The sequence below is a fragment of the Amblyomma maculatum genome, chromosome 2 (assembly GCF_055883805.1).
Source record: "Amblyomma maculatum isolate TAMU_Amacu chromosome 2, ASM5588380v1, whole genome shotgun sequence".
NCBI classification, from domain to species: Eukaryota; Metazoa; Arthropoda; class Arachnida; order Ixodida; family Ixodidae; genus Amblyomma; species Amblyomma maculatum.
This window is the reverse complement of record NC_139345.1, coordinates 74,483,603-74,506,866: the sequence shown is the minus strand read 5'-3', so window position 1 is coordinate 74,506,866 and position 23,264 is coordinate 74,483,603. Positions and strand designations below refer to the sequence as shown.

The window sequence follows — 23,264 nt, the reverse complement described above, 5'->3', positions numbered from 1 at the left end:
CATCTCGGTTAAATAGCGTCACGCCCTATCTGGTAGAAAACAAAGGGTGATTGACCAGAACGAATAAATTCAGCGTTTCTCACAGATGAATGTGGACGGCCGTCGCTTGTTGTTCGGCATCACAGAGCTTCAGCGTGGCGGAGGCGTGGCGTTGCGACGAAAACAAATCAAAGAAGTTTTCGCCTTCGTTTTCATTACGCTTGTGTTTGGTAGCATTAAAGAGACGCATGTGTCATCCGTGATACGATCATGGACAACTGTATCGTCTTCATTACCGCAGAGATACGAGCGCGGTGAAAAGCAAGGAAGGCCAACAGCTGTTCTCGTTTCTTTTCATCGTGATAGTGCTATATCGGGCACTTAAATAGCATCTCCTGGCGTCGGCAGCGCATGCGCAGTAAGTCTACCCGAACCGGACCCTTGCCACTGAATGATCGCTTCAGCACTCAGCTATACATCTACGCAGTGCTGAAACTGTGCTCTGAAACTGTGCACTCCATCTCAACTGTATTCAGATTCGCACCAAAATTAGACGTTTTAGTTTAGCGCTACCGTGTATAGGTGTCGTTATAACGCTACCGCTAGCCGCCAAGTTCACGCGCAAAATGGCGGTGTGGCTTTGAGGATATACTGCAACACTATGCAAAAAAAAAAAGAAAAGAAAAGAAAAAGAAAGCTTTATAATATAGCCACCGCTGTGCGTGTCTGTCCGCAACCCCGCCGGAGGCGCATCGCCACACAGTCTGGGGACGTGCCCTGTCTCTTCCGTCATTGCCCCACTCCCTGCTTCGCTGCCTCTTTCATTTTCACCTCTCCCCACTCTTAAGTGACCTGCGCATTCTCGCTTTCGTTTTATTCGTCGTCCGCATCTTTTGCGACTCTTTTCCCTACTGCCTTTTTCGGTTTATGTATTTTGCGCCCGCTTATTCGCCCCTTTGGGGAGCCGGCCCTGCGCAACTTTCTCTCCGTTCCTTGCCGTCCCTTCCATCTGTGGAGCTTCGCATTGTTAGCCTGCGTGTGCGGAACGCAAACCCTGTTTTATTGGCGCCGCGCCAGACAATATTTCGGCTGGCGAGGAGTTCGCTCTCCCTTGGGGCACTCTCGATAAATTCCCCGGAGGATGGAGACGTTTCTTTTTTTTTCCTCTTCTTGCATTGTTGTTAGCCGCGAGTCTCTTTGCCGTACGTCACGGCATGAAGTGAACAGCGAGCTTACTGTGGGTTTCTGTGGCAGCCGCACCTCCGTCTTTGTTTGCCCTCTTTTAGTTTGTTTCTTTCCCGCATGCCTGGTTTCTACAGCCTCCGCACAGCCTTTGTGTAGTGCTACAAGTGCTCAGCGGGAAAGTTAACGAAAACAAATAGTGGGGATGCACTATTGAATCTGTGTAAAGGAGAGGCTTTTGAATTTAAATGCCAGCCCACGCGCAGACAATGTCGAAAGGCAAGTAGCTTCAGCAGCGCATCTGCTACGTTCATAGATGACATCCTTATTAATGCGGACACATTACTATATAGGCTATGTCGGCAAGGTAGTGTGTACAAAACGTGTGTACAGTCATGCTTGTAAGAGTTAGGATCAAACGAGGGGTTGCAATCGAAAGATGATGATGTGGTGATACTAAACAAAAATTATGTTCATAAGGTGATTAGTCACTTAATTAGAGCCAAACATGTAATCGTATAATCAGCCAGATGTCGAAATAGCCATACGATTAATAATGTCGACGTTCAATGTGATGTCACGCCAAATAGAAGCTTCTGACTTTTATAGTGATTAGAAGTGTGTAATGAGTGTCAATTAATCAAATGAAAATATTATTAGGGCGTAAAAGAGCGAAAAAAAAGACCAAACAAATGCGCAAAATGGCTACGCAAATGTTGTGACGTCACAACGATGCGGTTGCCATAGGGACTGCCGCCGGTGACGTCATGACACAGCCTAGCACACGTGACGTCACGACGTCCGGTGGCGCCCCTCTCCTACGCCGCCCCCATTCTCGTCGCCGGCGCCGGATGGCGCGGTGCTTAATTGCGTGGTGTGTGGACGTGTTGGGGTGTAACAGTGCGGAGAGCGTAACGCAGAACGCCAGACAAAGGACGATAAATAGAATCAAGAGAGATAAGGAAAGAAAGAAAGGCAAAGAGGCATTAAAAATAACGATTCTGCAATGCTCTCGAAATGTATTTATCCTACGGGGCCAGAGCAAAGCGTGTTAAGTTTCTGAACACATGTGGAATACTACTACAACAGGATTGTTTAAGGGTCGTACTCGGCTTTCGCGAGAACGCTGACACGACTGGTCACTGAATTAACCGTAAGGTAGAGGAAGCACACATTTCTTTTTTTTTTTTCTTTTCTTTTTTTTTTTTTTTAATGTAAAAGTAGCTTCGCTAGAAGAAAATGTTTATGTCGGCCGTAAATCTACTGGGAGTAGTAAAACATGCACATCTGCATGAGACTACTGTGCGCTGAGGTGGGGAACTTGTCCTACAGCACCAACACTTCTTGTACGCGGCGCTGTTTGCTCGATGGAGGGAATGCGATATAAGCGACTGTTAGCTCCTGACGCGGAATGTTTGATTCTCGACCTGTCTCCGGTCTTCCCCATCAGCGATGGGTCTCCCTCGTAAGATATGCGTCCATTAGTATGTGAACGCCCGTATTCGTAGCACGGGCGGTGGCGACCGATCGACCGTTCACGGCGGCACTCCGATTGCGACCCAGGTTCCTTGCACCCGGCCGGGTAAAGCGGGGTCTCCGATGTCAGAGCCGCATGCGCCAGGTGGCAGCCGAGTGCGCCACCATTGGACAATGGTTGCGAGTCGCCGGTGGTCCGAGGAACACGATAACGAGGCGCGCCGACCGCCTTCTAAGTGATCGGGAAGATTGCACTCGCTAATGACGTCGGTACGTTGGCCCCAACAGCGAGCAAAGGCGGACAACGACGGCTGTTCCTTCCCCGTTCCCTCCTCCACGTTGGTTGCCAGCGACGGAGTCGATATGTGCTGCGCACCCTGACTGCGGTCGCGAGCAATTGCGCGAGTGGTATGGGTGCCGGGAAGTAATTATCGCCCTTGGTTTCGGGTTCACGGCACTGCCGCGTCTACCTCTGTTCTGGCTGCTTCCAACTGGTGACTGTTTTTGTTGCTTATGGCACGCGACCTTACCATTCCTTATCACGTGCTCAGCGGAGTGTGACTACCTTGCGCACAGCAGCTCGTGGGCAGTCAGGTCTAAGGTGTGCCAACTTGTCTCCTCTGTAACGTTGCAGAAGCCTTCTCGCAGTGTCGTGAAGAAGAAAAAAACGCATGTTGCGGCCTGCTTTTGGGCTGTTCCTCAAAACAACTATTTCACTCTAACACTCTCCTATGGAAGTCGTAACGTGTTCTAACTAGCCTAGGAAGCCCATGATCTCGAAGATGAATCCTACCATTTTCTTCGATGTGCATAACTTGAAAATGCCATTGATGCGACAATGCACTTATGGTCTTTAATTTCAAACGTATAAGTATGCAGTGTGAGCACGGGGGTCTAGGGTTTAGACTACAGACCGAAAACTGTTGGGCCCGTATGCTGGCAATTACAAATATACTGACCATCGTAGTTCAAGAATTCAAGTTCTCGTGAATCTCTTGGGCTGAGGCCGAGGATGAGGAAGGGAGGATCGCGTTGCCACTTCATAAGCACTAGCAGCGGAGGAATTGCCTGCCACGGTCTGCCTGTCTTTGTTTCTCTCCCTATAAGCGTGCGTGCGTTTGTGTGTGGACGTGCGTGCGTGCGTGCGCATTAGGCTACCTAGGTTGTCACTTAATATTCGTCTACGATGATTAAATGATTTACAGTTCCCTTTCCTTCACCTGTTTCGATTGTTTAAACCCGGCAATTTCTATGACACGTCATGGTCACCGCCTGTCAGGCGAGACGTGCAAAAAATAGCAAATATAATAGCTGATTCCTCATTTTATTGCGCTGGAACGCTAACGCCAACCCCCGGATATAGTCTAAATAGCAACTAATGAAGGACCAGCAAGTATTTTGCAGTTTTTTATGCCTCACGTGACCATTAATGAACTTTGGCGTCACAGCCATCAGTCGGCTGTCGATACCGAGGAAGGAAATATTAAATTCCAATTCAAAGTATTTAGTGTTCGTAGGCAAAAGCCTTCTGGGGATTCACTTATACTAACAGCTTACGCGCCATTGCAAATAAGGAAATAGACAATCGAAATAAACGCCTGCACTCGTGCCCCCTCCGGTGCACACAAATGCAACTCCCACCCCCGCCCTCTGGACGCCATCTCAAAAGAATTAGAATGGCGATCAATTTAAAAGGTAAGTGGACAGCCTATTCCGCAAGCGCAGATCAATCGCACCATGTCGTGTCTTTTTCTTTTCTTTTTTTTTCTTCTAAGTTATATGTTTATGGCGAATTCCTAGAAAAGCTCAGCAAAAGGCAATTCAACTGTTTCGGTTTGCTAACATGCAGTGAGCTTCTTCTTGCGTGACCGTTCTTTATTTCTCTCTCAATTCTCAAGCCGTTCTTTTCTCTTCCTGCCTCTGTGTCGTGCAGTTCAGTGTCGGTGGGAAGAGTTGCGCTGCCGAGGAAGCCGACCGCCTTGCCTTCAGGAACACACCGTCGTCTCCTGGAAGGTACGTGTATCTTAACGACCGCCACCTTTCCGTGATGTCTTGAAAGAACTGCGCACGCAACGGGGCATTCGGGGAAGCGATCTTGCTTCCCGTTCACCCACTGCATTCAGTGACAATTGGGGAAGAGAGCACAGCGACGCTGCTGTCGCCGGTGTGATTGCAGCCGGTGATTGAGTGCTTCCATTGACTGCGTTCGCCTTCCCCACAGGGCAAGCTGTACGTGTTCGGCGGTGAAGTTGGCTTCGCGTCGACAGGGGAGACTCCACTCTGGATTTTCGACACAGGTGAGTGCGCATCGCAAGGTCAGAAGGCAACGGGGACGCGGCTCACGATGTGAAGGCGCACCAAGCAAGTCATCTGGACAAAACACCGCTAACGAGCCTCTCCCAGTGGAGTGGTAACGTGGACTTTGTGGCGTCCCGCTTTGCAGAAAAGCGAACTTCGATAAATGGGCTTATGCGGTTTAACATCCCAAAGCGACTCAGGCTACGTGGGATATCATAGCGAGGAATTAAGGATAGTTCGACCACTTAGGGCTTTTTAACGTTCACAGACATCGCATAGCGCACATGCTTCTTCTGTTTCACCTCTGTCGAAACGCGGCCGGTCGAACTTGCATCTAGCGGGTTATTAGTCGAGCGCACTAACCACTGAACCACTCGGCGGGGCCAATATATATAGAGATTAGAGATGCATATTGCCGTGCTATTGAGTTGCTGCCCAACTTTTTTGACAGGAAAACGACCGTTCGCTGTTTGCTATTTTTACTAATGAGTGAAAAGACTCCTCCGCGCGGAATGCGCTCGCTGACGCCACCAGCCGCGTGACCAGTGATGTCACGTGCCTTTACCGGTCTCTTGTGTCCTGTTGGTCAAGTGATGTGTTACGCCAGTGCTAGACGCCGACGCTTATGGCACAAATGAGCCGCTAGCAGATTTGGTGTAAAATTATGGAATATTTGAGTGTATATAATCTGGCCTTATTGTAGAACAGGGCTGGTGCGGGCTGGTTGGTTTATGTCAACGGTTCGACGATTTGGAACAATAGAGAAGAAAGAGACAAGCGCATGTCTGTCGTCTCTACTCCCTCGTCCGCGCCACTCTTATTTTCTTAAATCGAGCTTATTGTATTATTTGGGCAGCAAAAACCAGTGCGTACGGAGATCACGTGAGCGAGATGACCAAAAATTTTCATTGACAATTTTCCTAGAGCGAAGATAAAAACAAGAGCCGATAAATAATAAGAACATAAGAGGAAGCTTCACTGTGCGTACAAATTATCCTTGGTTACATGACATGTCGTAAAACATGACATGTTTTATGCCATGTCATGTTTGAACAACGCTTCATCTTAATGGACGAGGACAAGCAAATGCACTTACTGGCCCGGCATATATAAAATTTGTAATATTATATTCGCGCGCCTATTTCTGTTTTTATATTGCAGGAACGGAAGTTTCTTATTTTGTTTATTTCAGCACTGCGGTTTCGGCGGGGTCTGGAGATGGGTTTTACGCATTACCTGTATTTTGTCTTGTTCGTTACCCTCTTTTCATAGCTTTTATTCTTATCTTTTTCATTTGCATTCATAGTATATTGGATATCGTGTCAGCGCTGAATAAACGATGTGATGTATCATGGCGAGCCCCTGGGGCCGCCATGGCATCGATTCCAGCCTCGCCCTGGTTCCCATGTTTCCCGGTGTGCCTCTAAATGTCTCCCCTTCTTCCTGTCTCTCCGCAGGCAGTGGAGCGTGGCGCAAGCATGCGGGCGGCGGCGAGCGCCAGCGGCCCACCGGCCGCAGGGGCCACACCTGTGTGGTGCACAACGGTGCCATGCACGTGTTCGGCGGGTACCAGGACCTGCGGGGCTCTTCCTCCCAGCTGTGGGCCTTCCGATTCGGCAAGTGCTCGCGCACGCGTAGGCGGCCTTAACAAAAAAAGCGAGCGCTTCTTCAGGCATACTCGCCACCTATGGTCAACACAAGCAGGCCCGTGCCTTTACCTTTATACCTCCTATGCGAATGCGTGACTACGGTGGCCGTATAGTCTCCTTCCTTGTTCTGCTCTTGCGCTATCTGTCCCAAGCGCCGGCCCTGCAGAGGCAGAGGGGGTAGGTAATGATAATGAGTTTTAATGAAGTAATGTCAAGACTAGCCTAGGAGTGCTATGTCACAAAGTGCTTCGTTTTACACAAGGCGGTGTCGAATAGCTATCTTTCGAGCATTCTGTCCCAGAGATGGAAGACAGGTGCTCAAGTCGAGGCTGGGAAGCATTTACTCTGGCATGCGTATTCCAGACGGAGCCCGTTTGAAAAGACAACTAAATATGGAGGAGAAGGTAAAAGAAGAGGGGAGGGGGGTGCTGTGCTGTGCTGTGCTGTGCTATGGTTTCAGTCCATTGCTAGCGAAGCAAAGCTTTTTATTTCCTTAGGTGACGCAAAGTATTTATATGAGCTTCACTGGTTCCACTGGGTCTGGGTCTAGATGTCTTGCGATCACCTTCTTGTCGTTGCTCTGCTCTAATTAGTGCCTAAACTTTTTAAGCATTTTCTTTCCATTTAACCGGGTTAGAAAGGTTCAAGCGGCGTAGACAGAAAGTGAGCCTCATCGATTTGCAAACGTGCACGCACATTACGGCCCGTCGTATATAGTTTTGGTGTTCGAGACACCAGACCATGATGCGCACCCTCCGAAGCCATAAGCAAAGGGATACACAGGGACGCGGGCACAAAGTCTTGTCCTTTCCATCTCGCTCATTCAGCAGCGGCGGCCGTTTGTATTCCACAGCATCGCTAACGGACTCGCTCAACTCGGACACCTATAGCACCTGCTCTTCGCGCCGTGTCATCGTGTGTCTGTAGCCGCGTGCGCGGAGATCGCCGCGCACTTCCCGCGTGCAAGCTCAGCGCACTGCGCGAATAACCCATCAGAGCAGCCACCTCGCCATAACGGACGCCGTAAAAATAAATCACGCGGGCGAGTAAGTATAAGCTCGCAAGGAACGCTCCGAGAAGGGCCCGTCCTCAATGTGCGTCGCTAGTTGCACATACCGCCAAGACGAAGCTCATAATTTTCTTCTCTTGCATGTGTGTATATATGCTTTCCACTCAATTTCTTCTCCTTTCATAACCGGCCGAGAAAACCACGGGGCCTGCATATATTCCCACTCATCTTCATCTTTCTTTCGCTCTGGGTCTTTTATCATATAAGTGCCATTTGCTTCAGTGTTATATTATGATTCGCTTTTAATTCGTTTAACTTCCTTCTTATGCAGCGCCCGGGCATTTTAAATTCAGTGTGCTCGGGATGCTGTCCATTTTTTTTTTAAGTCTTGTTTTTTTCTTCTATCGCTTCTATTCACCGAGGTAGACGTCCGTGCAGCCGTTATTGGGATTCAGGAATGTCATCTATCTTGGGGCTCTGGAGTTGTTAAGGAACCGTGTTTCAAAGATTGTCGTGATCCTTTCATACGAACCTCAGTGTCTTTAATAAATCTACCCTCGCGTGCTTTCTCCCTGGCACTTTCCTGTACAAGCTTGATATATCCCCGCGGTATTCATTTTAAACGTCCGCTCGAAGAGGAGAAAAATTTCCCGCTATAAATATATTGCCCAGCGCTTCGGAAGTTCACTTGCGTTGAACCTCATGGCGGAAATTAAACGCGCTGGAAATAGAAGGCGTCAAGGCGCTTATTAAGAGAGAGAGGTCCTGGGGGTACTTATATAGGCATTACTCGGGGTACTTGTCAAATTCGAGCTGCATCATCTTTTAGATTAGTCGAGTAGCTGGAGACTGATTTACTCAATAGTGATTTCGATCTGCGCTGCTCCAGTTTAATCCCCGCTCCGTAGCGCTTATTGCTTCTGTCGCGACGTTCTTCGTACGCCGTGATCTCGCGACTGTGCCTTCCTTCGAAATCACGGAAGATGCGAGCTGAACAGTGTCATATTCATTTTCCAAGTCTGACTTCTTTTTATTTGTGAATGCATTTACATCGAAGCAGGGATTGAACTGGAACGGCTCAGGCCTGATGCACGCGTTAATTGCGGCTCTCGCCGACTCGTGTTCTCGGTGCTGAACCGTCTTGCGGGTGGCTTCGCATTCTCCTTGCCTCTCGTTTCTTGCATGCGTTTTGCGCGCGCATTTCCGGCGCTCCCGCGTCTATATGGATAGTTGCGAATGTCGTGGATTCGTTGATCAATCAGAAAATTTTCGTGTGCCGAAGCAGCGCTGCCGGCGGCTGTGCGATACACTTTAACGCGGAGTTATATATTTTGACCGCACGGTGTTTCGTGAACGTGCTGAGAGGTCTCAGCAAATGAGAGTTTGCGCTGCACCAGCCTCGCGGCAGAGGTCGAACCCGCCACTCTGTGCTTAGTAGTATAGCGCGCTAACTCCTTAAGCCCGCACAGCGGGTGGCTGCGAAAGACGTAATTTTGATGAGCTGCCGTCTTGCTTCACAATATCGCGGAGGAATGATGAAGAAACTGTGGCAATCGGCAGACGGGCGAAGTTAAAACACCTTTGTGGATGGGGGACGGCCATGGTCGACGAAACTATACTGTTAACGCCCATCGCCGCGAATATGCGTTCTATGTGTTTCCACGTTGCTCGTCTACTGCTGGATGATGAACGACTTCCAGTATCAGTTCCTGGCTGTGTGCACAGCGTATTAAGTGTTTGCAAGGGTTATATAAGTTTCAGAGCGCGAGATTTTTCATTTATTATAATCCGCTTCCCTGGGTGCCGCTGGTGTATAATGGAAAAAGCGCACCGCGCAAAATGCGTGGGTGGGAAGATTGCCCGTTGGCTTCTGCGAACGCTGGGAAGGGGAAGACATGACGGCGAGTAAATTGGGTTTTCCAGGAAACAAAAGTGAACACTGCTCTAACTTTGCTCGAAGCGTGCGTTTTTGTGATTCGCCTAAATTTCTGGCGAGATTGTAGTGCGCGTAATACAAGCCGGCTGCGCATCCCTTCTCTGTCGGCCCGTTCTCCGAACGGCGTGTTTTAGGAAGCATATAGTCAAACAAATCAGCAGCGTTCCGCCGGAATTGAATCCGGCCTCGTTCTTTACGAGGGTTGCCGAAGGAGCGTGCGTGTGAAAAACTTAAATCCGCTGAGCGCGAATTGCATACGGGAGGGAGTGCGAATCCTTTTTCTCTCGTTTTGTTTACGCCTCTCTGAATTTTAGCTTGGCTGCCCAGTTTCGTTCAACTTTACTATAATCCTGGTGACAACATGGTGGGAAGAGGGTCGCTTGTACGAGGGGTGAGGGAACTCGTTTCCGTTGTGTAAACAGACTGCCTTTCGGCGTCGCCTGCGAAGCGGGTAATACGGCATCGATCCAAGCGCTTTCTTTCTTTTTTTCTCAAAAAGGCCGCCCGTAACGCGTTATTTGTGTGATCGTGTGTACGCTGATCACAGGTGCAAACGTGATTTGTCTAGCACGTAATTCCCGCAAGCTCGGCAAAAGTGTTTAACCACGGCGCTTCTATAGTATGGCTCTAAGGCGCCCTCAACATGTTTACGAGAGAAGTAATGGTACACTAAGAAAACAAAAAAGCCCATGTCCACTAAACAGGGAAAAGGGAAAGCAATTTGTTTACCCCTTTTGTTTTCATGAAATGCACCATATCCCTAATAACGGAAGAATAAAATGACGAAGAATTTAGCTTTGTTAGGCCAGATGCGAAATATCTGCGCTTGCACTCCGCTTTTCACTTCGGTTTTGGGTGGCGCATACTAATTGGCATACAGCCGTAATATCTCGCAATATGGGAAAGGCCACCGGACATGTACGCAGATATAAGGCCTCGCGTTAACCGAGCCTTACGAACGTGCGATGCATAGCCTTTGGTATCGCATCTGACTAAGGATGCAAGAGTCCTGCTGGATTCGATTTGGGTCTCATCAGCGCTGTCCAAGTTGTCAGGTTCTGCCATTTCGGCTGTAACGTCTCGTGACGTCGTACAAGCCGCCCGGCGACACAGACACAACCGTGTCGCATGAGCTTCGCTACTGCACGCGGGTAGAACCTTTCTAGTGTTCCAGTACTAAATTGCATAAGGTACCGCGCGAGCTGACAATAGAACCTTCGTGTTCGACGCAGCTCCACCACGGCTACGTGGCCCCTACACACTCGATCTCGACAGGTCCCGGCTTCCCTCCGACTCGAATAAATCTGTTCGACTGCTCGGAGGTGCAGTTGCCGCGCCACTTGCGCCATGCCATACTGTACGAATTTTCTTGCGCCATTCTACTCCAGAATTACGCGTAAAACGTTTACCCCCCTCACCTTGAAAAAGTTTGTTTCTGTTCGAACGTTTTGCTTCGCTGCGGCGTGACTGAATGCAGCCCGCAGCCTTGCATCAGAGGCGCGTCTGTGCATGTTCGTGTGTGTTAATTACAACATGTGTGCGCTTAATTCGGCGGTTATTTCGCAGCAACCGCTTCTATATTTGTCCGTTTTCGTCAGAGTCTACGAACTGCGGCCGCAGAGAAACAAAGAAACGTTGGGCTATAAGTTAGCCCGCTCAACCGCACCGCGTACAATGCAACGCGCGCGCGCTGGAGCGTGATTTCGTTCTCGCTGCTCGCTATAGCGTTTAGGGGTTTTGGGACTATCGCAGGGCCTGCAGTTCGGCGGAGCCGATACTCGAGGGCTAAAGGCTGCCCCGATTAGGCCGTGTCCAGGTACGATTGTCACGTTAAGCGATCCTTAACCTTAACTGATCATGCGCGCACCTCTTACTTGCGTGCGCGAGCTTCGCGCCCTTTACGCCAGCCCGCGGCGACGGCGGCTATCGGCGTCCGCGCATCAGCCACATAGAGTTACGGCGGCCAGCCAGCCAGCAAGCCCCAGCTGCGCGACATTTCGGACACCATATAATTGACGCCATTGTCCGTTTTCAGCGCTTTCGTCCGCGTGGTCCTTCCACTCCTCCGGAAACGTGCGCTCGTCAAGCGCCGTTCAGCGCGTCGTGCGGTGAAGCCTCCTCACGCGCGACGCAGGCTACTTGTGAGGGCCACCGCCACTACCATTTCACATCGTGAAGGATGCCGGGAAGGCGCTGATTGCTATTTTCAAGCTGTTCTGCCTTGACTCACCCGACAATTGCACAAAATAAAGCACTGACAGAAATACTAAAAAAAAAGAAAAAGAAGTCATTTTCTCGTCTAAAAAGTGGGGATCATTTGTCAATTTTTTTCGAATAAATTTATTGTAATGGAAGTTGTTCTCAGTTTTTTTTTTCTTTTTGCCACTTCGTCAGACATAACGTGAACGATAAATGTAGTGTTGAGACAGCATACAGAAAATGAGAGGACAGGGCGAGTGCGAGTCCTATCCTCTCTTAAGTATTATTTGTGCTTTCAGGCTACCATATTCGTTCAAGCTGCATTGTATTTGATTGAACTAACGCGGATACTTTGGGTGGAATTAAATGTTACGAACGCACAATGTATATTGCAGAAGTAGCTGGGAATGGCAGCACTTTCTACAAATTTTATATATCTGATGCTTCACTGTGTCCGCATAATGGTGTATATGCGGCTCTAAAATGCAGTTTGTGCTCATTTAAACTTGGCAGATCCACATTTTAAGGGTTCCCAAATTTGCCCAAAACTCCATTTTGCCTGCTCCCAACCTTCTCCCAAGTGTGCTGCAGGACGCTGTCGGTCTGTTACCCCCGTGCGCTTGCTTGAATCGATTTCTATTTGATTCGGCTCCGACTCGAAGCGGACTGTGCTCGAAGCGTTAGCACTGAGGCTAAAGCTCTGGGTTCGTTGGTGCGAGCACGTGCGACTCTATGAGCAGCCATGCCATGCACAGTGCGCCTTGCATGTCAGATGACGTATCAGGCTTCACGGTGAATATTCCTACGATGTTTATGATGGGCCCGCAGTAGATTTGCGCGTTGAATGCTGGCCCCTCAAAGCAAGCTGTAGCCGCTCTACGCTTTATGCTTTTTCCAGCAGCCCGGATTGCCTGCTATTATTTTAACGCTACAGTGTTACATGGCGCGTTACGCGAAAAATCACAAGCATGGCAGTGGCGGGTGGTAACTGGCAGCTGACGTGGCCAGGCACTGATTCTTTGATCCTTTGTGCGACTTAACGAGACTATATGATAGGATGTGGGCGATTTCTCTACCCGAGGGATGCGCACGACAAGCACACAGTGGGCCGTATAGCAAACATCCTTTATCTCACGTTAAGCGCGGGCGTCGTCGAGGCTGTCCGGGGTCGTCGTCCGGGTGGCTGCGGTTCGTTTCCGTGGAGAGAGCCAGGAGCGAAGCAGGAGCGACGAGCCAGGGACCAAGAACCAAGAGAGAGCGACGGCGGCGCGAGGCTTCCTTTTATAGCCCCCTCGCGCGGGACCGATCATCCCCGAACGAGCGGGGAGAGGGAAACAGGCACCGCGCAGGGGGCATTGGGATAGTGGCGCGGCCTTCGAATGTGCGGCGCGCCACGAGCCCTACAAGGAGAAAGTTCGGAGGAGATGTCAGACATACCACGTGACATCAGAAAGTTGGAAACCTTCCAGTGCTCTTGGATGCTAGTCCACGCAAGCACGTTCATACGGATTGGTTAAAGCAGGGCTTTATATATAGTGGGTTGGTAGCCTACGTTATATTGCTTCATATCCTTAAAGGCGGAGCTTAAGTGTCCCCCGTAATTTTTTGCCCAGCATCTGGCTGCTTTGTGGCTCGCTTGCGCTCTTAATTAGTGAGCCGACTTTAGAGTTACGAACACTTATAAATCGGCTGCGTCGCCAGGCATCCCAATTGGCCTGTGTGCTTTGACCGCGGCAACATCTTCGACGGCGTCTGCGGCAGTGCGGTGAGTGCACCGAAATCCACTTCTATAGTGTGCAAGCTCTGGATGCGGTTCTAGAAATCTTCCTTTTAGCAGTAGTTTGTCCTTCAGAATTAGAAACGTTATCCAGTAGTGCCACAGTGAGGAGGTAATATACCACCTATACCAAGCACCCGCTTTCGCTTTCGGGTAGAAAAACTCCGTTGCGTGTGGGCGAAGAGAGCTTTGTAATGGCGTGACAAACATTACTTGCCCTTTTCAAGGAGCGATTTTGTCGTCTGAGGAAGCAAAATTTAATAATGCACGTTTAAGCATCGTTTCAGCAGCCGTCGCTATGTTTAGGGGCGTGCCTACAACGATGACCACTTTCGAGCGCTATCTGGGCATGCAGCGCACGCTTCCTCAGCGCCGCCCCGTATTAAAGGAGAGCGGCTTCGTTAGTCCCCGCAGGCTCACGATGTAGCCTCGCAGAACGCACCGCGATGTTTCTCTCTCTGCCCGACTGATTTACGGCCTCAAACATCGAGCGCACAGGCCGAGAGAAGTGCCGAAACCACCGCGCTCGTCTCATTCGCATATATAATCTCGCTCCATCCCCCCAAATCGCTTTTTCCTACCGCGCGGTATTTATCTATTAACGACGACATCGCGCGCGCGCGCGGGACTCGCGACCACACCGTGTCGCTGCCGCCGCCTCTCCTCCAATCTCGATTTCGGCTGCGCCGTCGGGCCTTGCAATGCGCCGGTTTCGTTCGAATTCTTCCTCGGTGCGCAACCGCCTGGGCGGCTCCAGATATGCGTGCTGCCGCCTTGGCGTCGGCACGCGCAATTTGCTCTTCATCGTGCGGCCGCGGACGCGAAAAAGCAGGCCACGCGATTACTATTCACGACGCATTCGTGCCGGGATGGACGGGCACCCGCTTTACGACGAGTCGTAAACACGGCAGAGAGAGAGCGTTGTGGGTAATGCTCCCACGATGCCTCCGGTGTCGTTGCCGCAACCCGGGGTCCGCGTGACATCGGCTCCCTCACCGGCACGTCGCGCCTTGCCACTGACAAAGCCTGCGGCGATGGCTAGACTCCCACAGCGATAGTGGTGCTCGAAAGTGTAGGGGTGAGCCTGGTTCGGTGCTGAGCATGAAGGTCGTCATCAGCTTGATTGAGCATGCGCAGTTCGGGTTGTTGACCATACCCTATGGAGCGTGAATTCCAAACGGTTAGAACCTCACCCATACCCCCCCCCCCCCCCCCCTTTCAGTTTCGACCGAGATCTCTAGATGGCTCGATTTGTGTCATCTTTTATTTTATACCTTTTTTTTCTCTCCCTCTTCGTTTCGTAATGGTTGTGGTGACACAGCGCCGAGACGCTATTTGCGCTAAAACCGAAGAGCGCGTTGATTGGAGTTGGGCTTGGCTCGTCCCTAATGGCTTCTCGTTGGCTCGGGGGAGGCGACGGTCGGCTGGCTTCCACGCGAAGTCGTCGCGTTCGCTTTCTGCGTTGTGGCGCTTTTGCTTTTTGGAGAGTGTAGTGGATACCAGGTGCTTCGTCTACCGGATGAATTCGGTGCAGTCAAAGCGATGTTTATGCAAGCGGCAAGAAGGGTAATTTGCCTGCTCTCTAAAGATCAATACCCTGCCTCTCTCTATTTTCAAAGTTCACTTAGTTTTCAGATAGCGCTCGGACGATCCTTTTCATGCGACATCTATTTGAGTTTTTTTTTTTTTCGCTGCTAAAAACTACAACACTCTATTTGCCCATCATTTCACGAGAACGCTGTCTCGATGTTACTCGACTCTGTAAAGAATCCGACTATTGATGCGTGCATATCAGAGTGAAGTGAACAGGTCATTAGTCGGTGATTGATAACTTTCACGTCAGTATCGGACGTTTCTTTGGTCCAATTCAGCTACACAGCAGAGTTTCCAGTGCACCTGAATAGAGATAAACTAGGCGCTCAAAATGTGAGGGAATCTGAATGAACATATCTGCGGGCGCGGATACGCAAACGGCGACCGGAGAAAAAAAAAATTAGAATGCAGCAGCTGGCGAGGAAACGTTATATGCAAAGTGGAACTAAAATTTATTGCCTCGCGGCATTTGACCAAAGGATTTTGATCAGTGGCATTTTCTTCTCTCTCTCTCTTTCTTTTTTTGTTTTGTTTGCGGGTCAAGTATTCGATGCACTGCATACAGCTGCATTGATATCAATGACATGCTATGTTGCCTTAAAGATTTTTTTTTTATCCTTAGTTGAATTCTTGTAGTTACACAAACTTCTTTCATTTACCCACCTCACGAGATGAGTCCCATTTCATGAGAAGTTTGAAGCATCGTGAGTAGATAAACAAAATTCATGCTCTTATAAGAGCCAAGTGCTTTCTAGGCTGAGTGACCGTCACTTTTTCATGCTACGTTTTTACCTCGAACTAAAGATCCGCCAACAAGAGCTAGCTCTGCATTTGTTGACTCAGTTACCTTATAATCTCACATACCTGCAAAAATCTTGCGAATGTCCCAAACAAAACACTACAACGTGGTAAAATACGACGACCGTTGATCGTGGTGAAAAGTGAAATGCAAATGGGTTATTTCTTAAAGAATATCTAAAGAATCCATAATAAAGATAAAGAATCCCTGGTAAATAAAAAAGAGAAACTTTGTAGTACGACATAGCCCCCGGTCTGAATCGTGTTCACTGCCCGTATAAAGAGGTGTGGGCTGTCTTCGCGGCGTCTAGTGCGCGGGCGCACTTACAGGACCTAGCTCCCGCTGGTTTCAAAGCAGCAAGGAGGGACGCGCAGCGAACTGCTCCCTAATAACCTGTCCCCAGCGGTATTGGGAATGAACGGTGGCACCGCGGGCCGTCGGTTCGCGCAGACTGCTATTCGCGATGGCCCTTTTCCTGCCCGTATTACCCTTCAGTGGCGCAGTTATCTGTCACCCGAGGGGAAGGTTGTGTTTCCTCTTAGTTTTATTTTTGTTTCTTGCCGTCTCTTCTTCCGTCTGGAGCCCGTTCCCGCGACCAAAAGGAAGCGCCCTATGCCTGAAAACGCCGCCGGTCATAGCGGTGGTTTCTGCTGCTTTTCCATCCCGGGTATGGCTGCTACCGTCGTTAAAGCGACGCCGCTGGTCTCTTTTTCTTCTTTTTCGCCGGTCTTATTCTATCGCTCACCTTGTGGCCATCGTTGCGTCCGCTTTCACTCCTTGTTGCTCGGACGCCTGGCGCTCCCTTTTTCGACCATCTCTTTCGAGGTGTAGGCACTTGGAAAAGCGTGCACACTCGGGTACTCTCTCGCATCATGGATTTAGGAGCCCCACGCGGATGCTTCTGGTGTCCGCAATCCGTGTTGTATGTTTGTGTTGTCGGGAGAGGTGACAACCTGTGTTTCTTTCTATTTTCTCTTTTTTTCCATCGCTTTAGGGTTCGCCTGTTTGTACTTCATTTTGGCTGAGTAGTTTGTCTTTCCATTTAAATTTTATTTGTTATTTCTTATTTTTTTAGGAGATCTCTTAAAGCATGTGGGGCGCCCCTCCCCCTCCTTTTTTTTTTCTTCGCGTCTCCAATTTTTCCTCTTGCTGGAGTGCGCACCAACTCCTCCGATGCGTGGGATTGCTTCCTCCTCGGCGCCACTTGAGAATCGTCACTGAGGTTCTTTGCGGCGGCGATTTTCCGTGGAACTCAAGAGACGGAAAGCTTCAGTGCCCGGCGTGAGCAAAAGAATAGCGGTAGAAAGAAAAACAAGTCTAATAAACTTTACTTTCGTTTCAACAACGAGCGTGGAAGGAGACTGTTAGCCGCCCTAATGGGTTTGGATAGACGAATCATACGTTTTCACTAGAACACGTTGGTCGTCCTCCGTTAGGATATCAAGAAACATCCGCAGTTCTAAGCGGATGGCCTGCACTAAATGTCAACCTTCATCCGGCTTCGTCCACGATCCGCGCTGTCGTTAGTCCGTTAATGAAATCTCGTCCAGCTCTAGGGCTTCATTCCAAATGCATTGGACAATCGCAATATTATGTGCCTTTGCTCTCTTCTCTCTTGGTTACGTTTGCTAATTAAATGACTTGCGGGTGTTTTATGCTTTGTGAACTGCTGGCGAAAGCAAATTCAAGCAACACGCCTGCACAGTTGCGGAAGCGCTAATAATTGCACTTATAGAGATATGGATCGTTAATGTGTAGATCTGGACCGTTTAGCGGTCTCCCCGTGAACGGCTTTGGTCCACGATAAATGCACGATATTTCGCGTCATATTCTTGCATGAGCTGGGTCTGAGCACCAACAAAATAAGGTCTACGAAGAGGAACACGTAATTTTATTCATCGACGTGCAGTTTTTAAGGTCAGTGCAGCGTGGTAGAGGATGTAATTACAGCGTAGTGCTCGCGCTGTCCTTCGCTGGAATCACTTTCAGTAACATCGCCAGTGGCGACAGTCGCTTAGTGATATAAGGCGTTTCCTTCTTCATTCCATAAGAGTTGAGTTATAGTCCGCTCCGCCAACAAGCCGCTCCGCCAAGTTAGCTTCACCTCATTAACACCCAGTATGCGGAGAAGTAAGCTTTTCGTTGGAACTTTGTTTTGTTGAATCATTTTCCTCTCTTCTATTCCTTCCTGCTCCCCGTACAGTTTTCCATCGTTCTGGGCTTTCAGTAACATCGCCAGTGGCGACAGTTTCTTAGTGATAAGGTGTTTCCTTCTTCATTCCATAAGAATTGACAGTTATACTCCGTTCCGCCAAGGCGCTTCGCCAATAAGTTAGCTTCACCTCATAAACACGCAGCATGCGGAGAAGTAAGCTTTCCGTTGGAACTTTGTCCCATTGAATCATTTTCCTCAATTCTATTCCTTCCTGCTCCCCGTACAGTTTTCCATCGTTCTGGGCTTTTTTTTTACTATTTGCTTTGCTGTAAATGTCATGGGATTTGAGAAATAAATAATAGCAAGCTTCAACATCATCGTTCTCGGTAGCAGAGACGATTATACTGTCTGGTCTGCGCTAGCTTTCGTTCATTTCTACCGACTGCGGCAATGAGTGTTCGCATCTCAGTTCGCTAATGAGGTTCATAAATAATGCAATGCAATCGATTCTGTGGTCCGAAAGCGGTATTTAAGCTCTTCCATTGAGCGATCCTGAAATCAGTTTCAGAAGCGTGCGAGCCATTTAAGCAGCTCCTGTTTTGTTTTCACGTCGTCAGCCCCCTCCCCCACCACATCACACACTCATACCCCCCCCCCCCTTTTTTTTCGTATAATATGCATGTGTTCTTGTCCACGCGTATCTGCTCGTCTTGCAAGTTTGTTGAAGTTCACACTGCTTTTACTTTGTCCTGTTGCTATGACGACGTGCTCCCTCGCTTACGCTTTCTTCGTTGATGAACCCATCCTCGAAGCGGAATGATTAAGCTGGCGTCCTTATCGCGCGTTCCCGAGCGAGTTTCCATGTTTTACTTTTCCCTCCTCCACCCGGTTCGTTTGCGCTGCGCCACTTTGTGTGTGTGTGTGCGTCTGTTCATGGGGTGTTATCTCTGTCAATAAATTTTTCGCCCTATATCGAAGACGGGGCACAGTGGTGACAAAAATGCAGGCCTGTCTAACTCTGTGAACCTAGTTTTGTTTCCAATATGCAGCTTAATTTTACGTCCTCTTTCATGAGCCTTTAAGCTGGAACGCTTTGATTTTTGTTTTACTTCTCCGCACGTTTTTGTCCTAAAGTGTAATGGAGAGTTTATGTTGGGGATTGTCAAGTGAATGCTACGGGTACATTTTGCTGACGAGAGCGCCACTGCAAAGAAGACATAAAAGGTGCGCTCAGTTCGACACATATATAAACAGATTTCCAGGTGGTGTGCGCAAGTTGAAGATAGATGCACTGTTCCTCCTTTCATCGGTACAGGTTTCCCGCTGCGAGCAAGTAGGGCAGATTCGTAGCGCATCAAACTGTTCAGAAGCTGTGTAGGAAGCGTAGAGATGTTTTTTTTTTTTCACATTCGTTCTTCAGCAGTGGTAGAGAGAAGATAGGGAGAATAAAGTCGGCCATGCTCATGAAAGAATGTCCGCTCCTGTCAGCGCCAACCCAGCTAGCATGCTCTCACCGCCGGCGCAGCTCGCTGGCTTGTATTTGTTGGCTTGTGTTTGTTTTCTCTTATTTTTCATTATTTATTTTTCTCGCAGAAAAGTACGCCTCGGCGACGACGCGGAGCAAGAGTCCGGAAGAATCAGAGTTGTCGCTCTGCTGGCGCGTTGAGAAACAGCTCTTTTGTATATTTATCGCTGAGCGTCTGGAGCTGTGTTTCTCTTCCCACCGTTCCTCGCTATCTTTGCGACGAAAATAGAATTTTCTTCGCAGCTCTCAGGTAGGAAGTCGCTTTAGCTGAGAGCACGGGAGCTTTGCGACTGCGTTCTTTTCTAGGGCGTCCCCGACGTTCGTTCCGCTTACGTTTTTGTGGCTCACTTTGCATGTTGCTTTTGTCCGAGCAAGATCTGCAGAGAAGGTTTGACGGGCTGCTTACGGGCTTCGTTTGACGGACTGCCGGTTGCTACGAGAGAGAGGTGCACAGTCGGAAGACGCCACTTTGAGCCCTACTCGCGGATATGAGAGGAAGGTAATGTTCGTTGACGCCTTAACATTTCCGTGCGAGTCTTCGGAGAAGCAGAAAACGACCCGTGACACGATGGGCCCTAAATAGCCTCTGTGTCCGACAGGATATATTTGTGTCATCCAGGTGGCGCTCATCAGAACTTGGTACTGAATCGTGACGTCCGTTGAGACGACTTAAAGGGATAACCAGATTTGAAGGGATAACCAAAGGGATAACGGTGTCAGTGCGTTTGCCCTTAAAGGCATCTTTCTAACCTAACAGCTGGAAAGTCGTGAGACGGTAACTAAGAAGACGCGAGACAGGGCTCTAGCTGCTGTTTTGCTTCTTCTTGTCTTTCGCGATTTTAGCTTAGAACAATGCAATACCAGCTCGCCTTATTGTTGCTGAAGGCTTTCTTGGAGACGTCCAAAATGGCTAATAAGTGGTGCGAGCCTTCTCTAATATGTTTAAGGAAATTTTCTATCGCCCTTCAGCGCGTTTTCATTCGGCGTTTGTGTGCTGCTTTTCCTTTGTCTTTATCAGGCAGTTTTCTGTCTCCGCTGGCTCCCGTCGCACGCGCTTGCCCCCCGCCTTTTATTTGCAAATTTATAGACGCTTAGATATGACATGCACAGCCGCTGTGCTGTCTCGTCTTGCTTCGATACAGTTCTTCCTGCAAAAGTGTCTTCTAACTGCGCCTCGTGCCATACGCTCCCTATCGCTGTGACCAACGCTTTCTTGCGGTCACTGTTTTTCTTGCTATTTCTGTCACCAAGTGCTTGCAGTTCAATAAGTAGGTAATAAAATAAAGTAAACAAAAAAAGCAGTGGGAGAAAATAAAACGTAAAGGGTGGCCTTTCGAAGGAAAACTGCCGCGCTTGTCTTTCCTCATGGTCTGCTGCTCCGCCTGCAGTCTTCTCGGTCGTTTTCGTTATTGGCGAAGAACATTTCTTTGCATGCGCCTTTGGCGAAATGGCAGGCTCCTCGTCTGTTTCTCGGCGGGAACATCTCATATGCACGCCGCTGAGGCTCACCACCACCACCACCACCACCACCACCACCACCACCACCACCACCACCACCACCACCACCACCACCACCAATACTTGCCGGAAACTGCCGGAAACGAAAGCCTGAACCTCCCCCCTCATCGGCCAGAGAACCAAACTTGCACGTTGGCCTTTCCAACATCCTCCTGGTTCTCATTCTCCCTCTCTCGCTCTGCATCCCAGCGCATCTCCAGCGGACGTTTTTCGGGCTCAATATTTCAGCGACACCTTCTCCCCTCCAGCGCGCCCCGAGGATAACTTTGCGCAGCAAAAAAGGAGGGGCGCGAAGGAGAGGCGTACCGGTAAGTGCTTTCAAGACGTGACTCTATATCGAAGGCGGCATCACTTTGGAAGACGTCTCTGCTCGTTGTGTGCGCGTGCGCCCGCTTTATTTTTCTCGTATTTCCTCCATTTCGGCACGTGTCTGGGACGTGCCCGTCGAAGCTCCCCCGGGGCGAGAGGGCGCGTGAAAAGAGGGAGTGTCCGAGGGGGGAGAAAAAGTAGGGGTGGGGGGGGGGGGTGCATTGGCGGTTTACTCTGCTATGGCTGGCGTCGGCCGGGAAGATGGGGGCCACTTGGCAGCCCCCGCCCCCTCGTCATTCCCTGCGCACATCGCCGCTCAAATTGGCGAAATTGCAGTCCGGGCAGGGAACGCCCGGGGCGGCTGCCCCCTCCCTCGTGGCCAGACATTTTCGTCCTCGTCGCACTGCGATTATTTTCATTCGCTGCTGGAAACCTTCGACCGGAGCCCGCTGGAACTGACGTGCGTGCGAAGCGGCGATGTTTCCGCGGTACAAGATGGGTTTGCTGTTTTGTCGCACAACTCTATGGTGGTGCGTACGCGACAAGAGCGATCCTGTAAGTTTCGTGGCAGTGCCTCTAAAATACTTTTGGTTGGAATGCCGCTGGTATTTTTTTACATATTTGCGCCCTTCGTGTTTATTTTACGTGAAGTTGGACTGTAGCCCTTGTCATAAGCCAGTATCCAGTTAAAAGTCTGTAGAGCGCGAACAATGGTATTAGTATTATGATCTGGAACAACTCAAAGCTGTGCAACGAAAGCTTCGCCCAGCCTTGATACCAATTAAATGTTAAAAGAAATATCGCTGATAATGCCCCATCTCGGAAGCATGAATATTTCCAATGCTGCTCCGTAAGCAGAATGAGGGTGCCATTTACGTCAGTTCTTTTTGTCTGTGTGTTTTATTCGAGTTCGTAAAATATGCCTTACATCGTTTCTTGGGCGCTGATTTTTACTGTTTAATGTCTGCCACGTAGGCGTCGTTGTTGCAATTCGTTCTCAAGTCGCTACGACAGCGTTATCGAAGCTCGTCTGGAGCTTGAAAACCGTGTCGTATTCAGGAGTTGTGGTGGTTGCAGCAGCGATAGCAATGGCGCCGCGCGTGAGTACACTATCCCCCCCCCCCCCCCCCCGGTTTTCCGTGGCAGCGGTGCAGCCTTTACGCAGCTTGGAGCGTGACACTAGGTTTATTTTATGTGTGCCTGACGACTCACTGTCCTCCTCCGGTTATGCGAGCTGCTGTCGGGCGAGGACGTTCATGCTCGCCCGCTGGGATTAGGAGCGCGACCTTCTGCCTTAATCCTCCGCGCTAGATATAAACTCGGCGCGCGAGCAATTCTCCCTAGCTGCTGCTGGAGACGGGAAGACAGTAGCAGCGGGGTTTACGCGGTACAGCTCGGCATTCGGGCAGGAGATTAGCGCATAGCGAGAGAAATGAGGCGCTTTCGCTGCGCGAGGTCGTTCTGGGCATTAATGAAAGAGCGACATTGGGAACGGGGCGTCGGAGTTCCCGAATGTAAGAAGGGGCTTTCGAAGGAGCCCCGCCACGAGGGACTCTCGTGTAGGAGACATCACGGGGACATCCGGCGTCGGGATTAGCCTCGCTCAACTTGCGACAGAGAAGAAATGAATGGCGGGAGCCTGAAGTGATACGTGCGTTCTCTTTTCGAAGCGTCTCTCTCTCTCTTTGCCTTGCTTCTTTCTTTGAAACTTCTAGTCTTTTGTACGCTAACGTGAGTCACAGCGTCAAATAAGAGGGCTGGAGATGAAGACGTAGACGCGTTTAATGTTGGGATGCCGCAAGCGAGATATTTGATGCATGACAGGGCGAAAACAAGGGAGCTTGTTTGGGGCGCATTTAC

The 23,264-nt window shown here is 49.7% G+C and overlaps 1 protein-coding gene across 2 annotated transcripts in view; it reads left to right on the top strand.

Moving 5' to 3' along the window:
• Nucleotides 1-23,264, top strand: part of LOC146199025 (uncharacterized) — a 102,218-nt gene that overhangs the window by 43,696 nt on the left and 35,258 nt on the right. For both annotated transcript variants that reach the window (XM_084594499.1, XM_084594498.1), the window contains exons 3-5: nt 4,571-4,650; nt 4,859-4,934; nt 6,393-6,551. In XM_084594499.1, the coding sequence (XP_084450625.1) occupies nt 4,571-4,650; nt 4,859-4,934; nt 6,393-6,551 (315 nt within the window). The remainder of the gene's footprint in view (nt 1-4,570; nt 4,651-4,858; nt 4,935-6,392; nt 6,552-23,264) is intronic.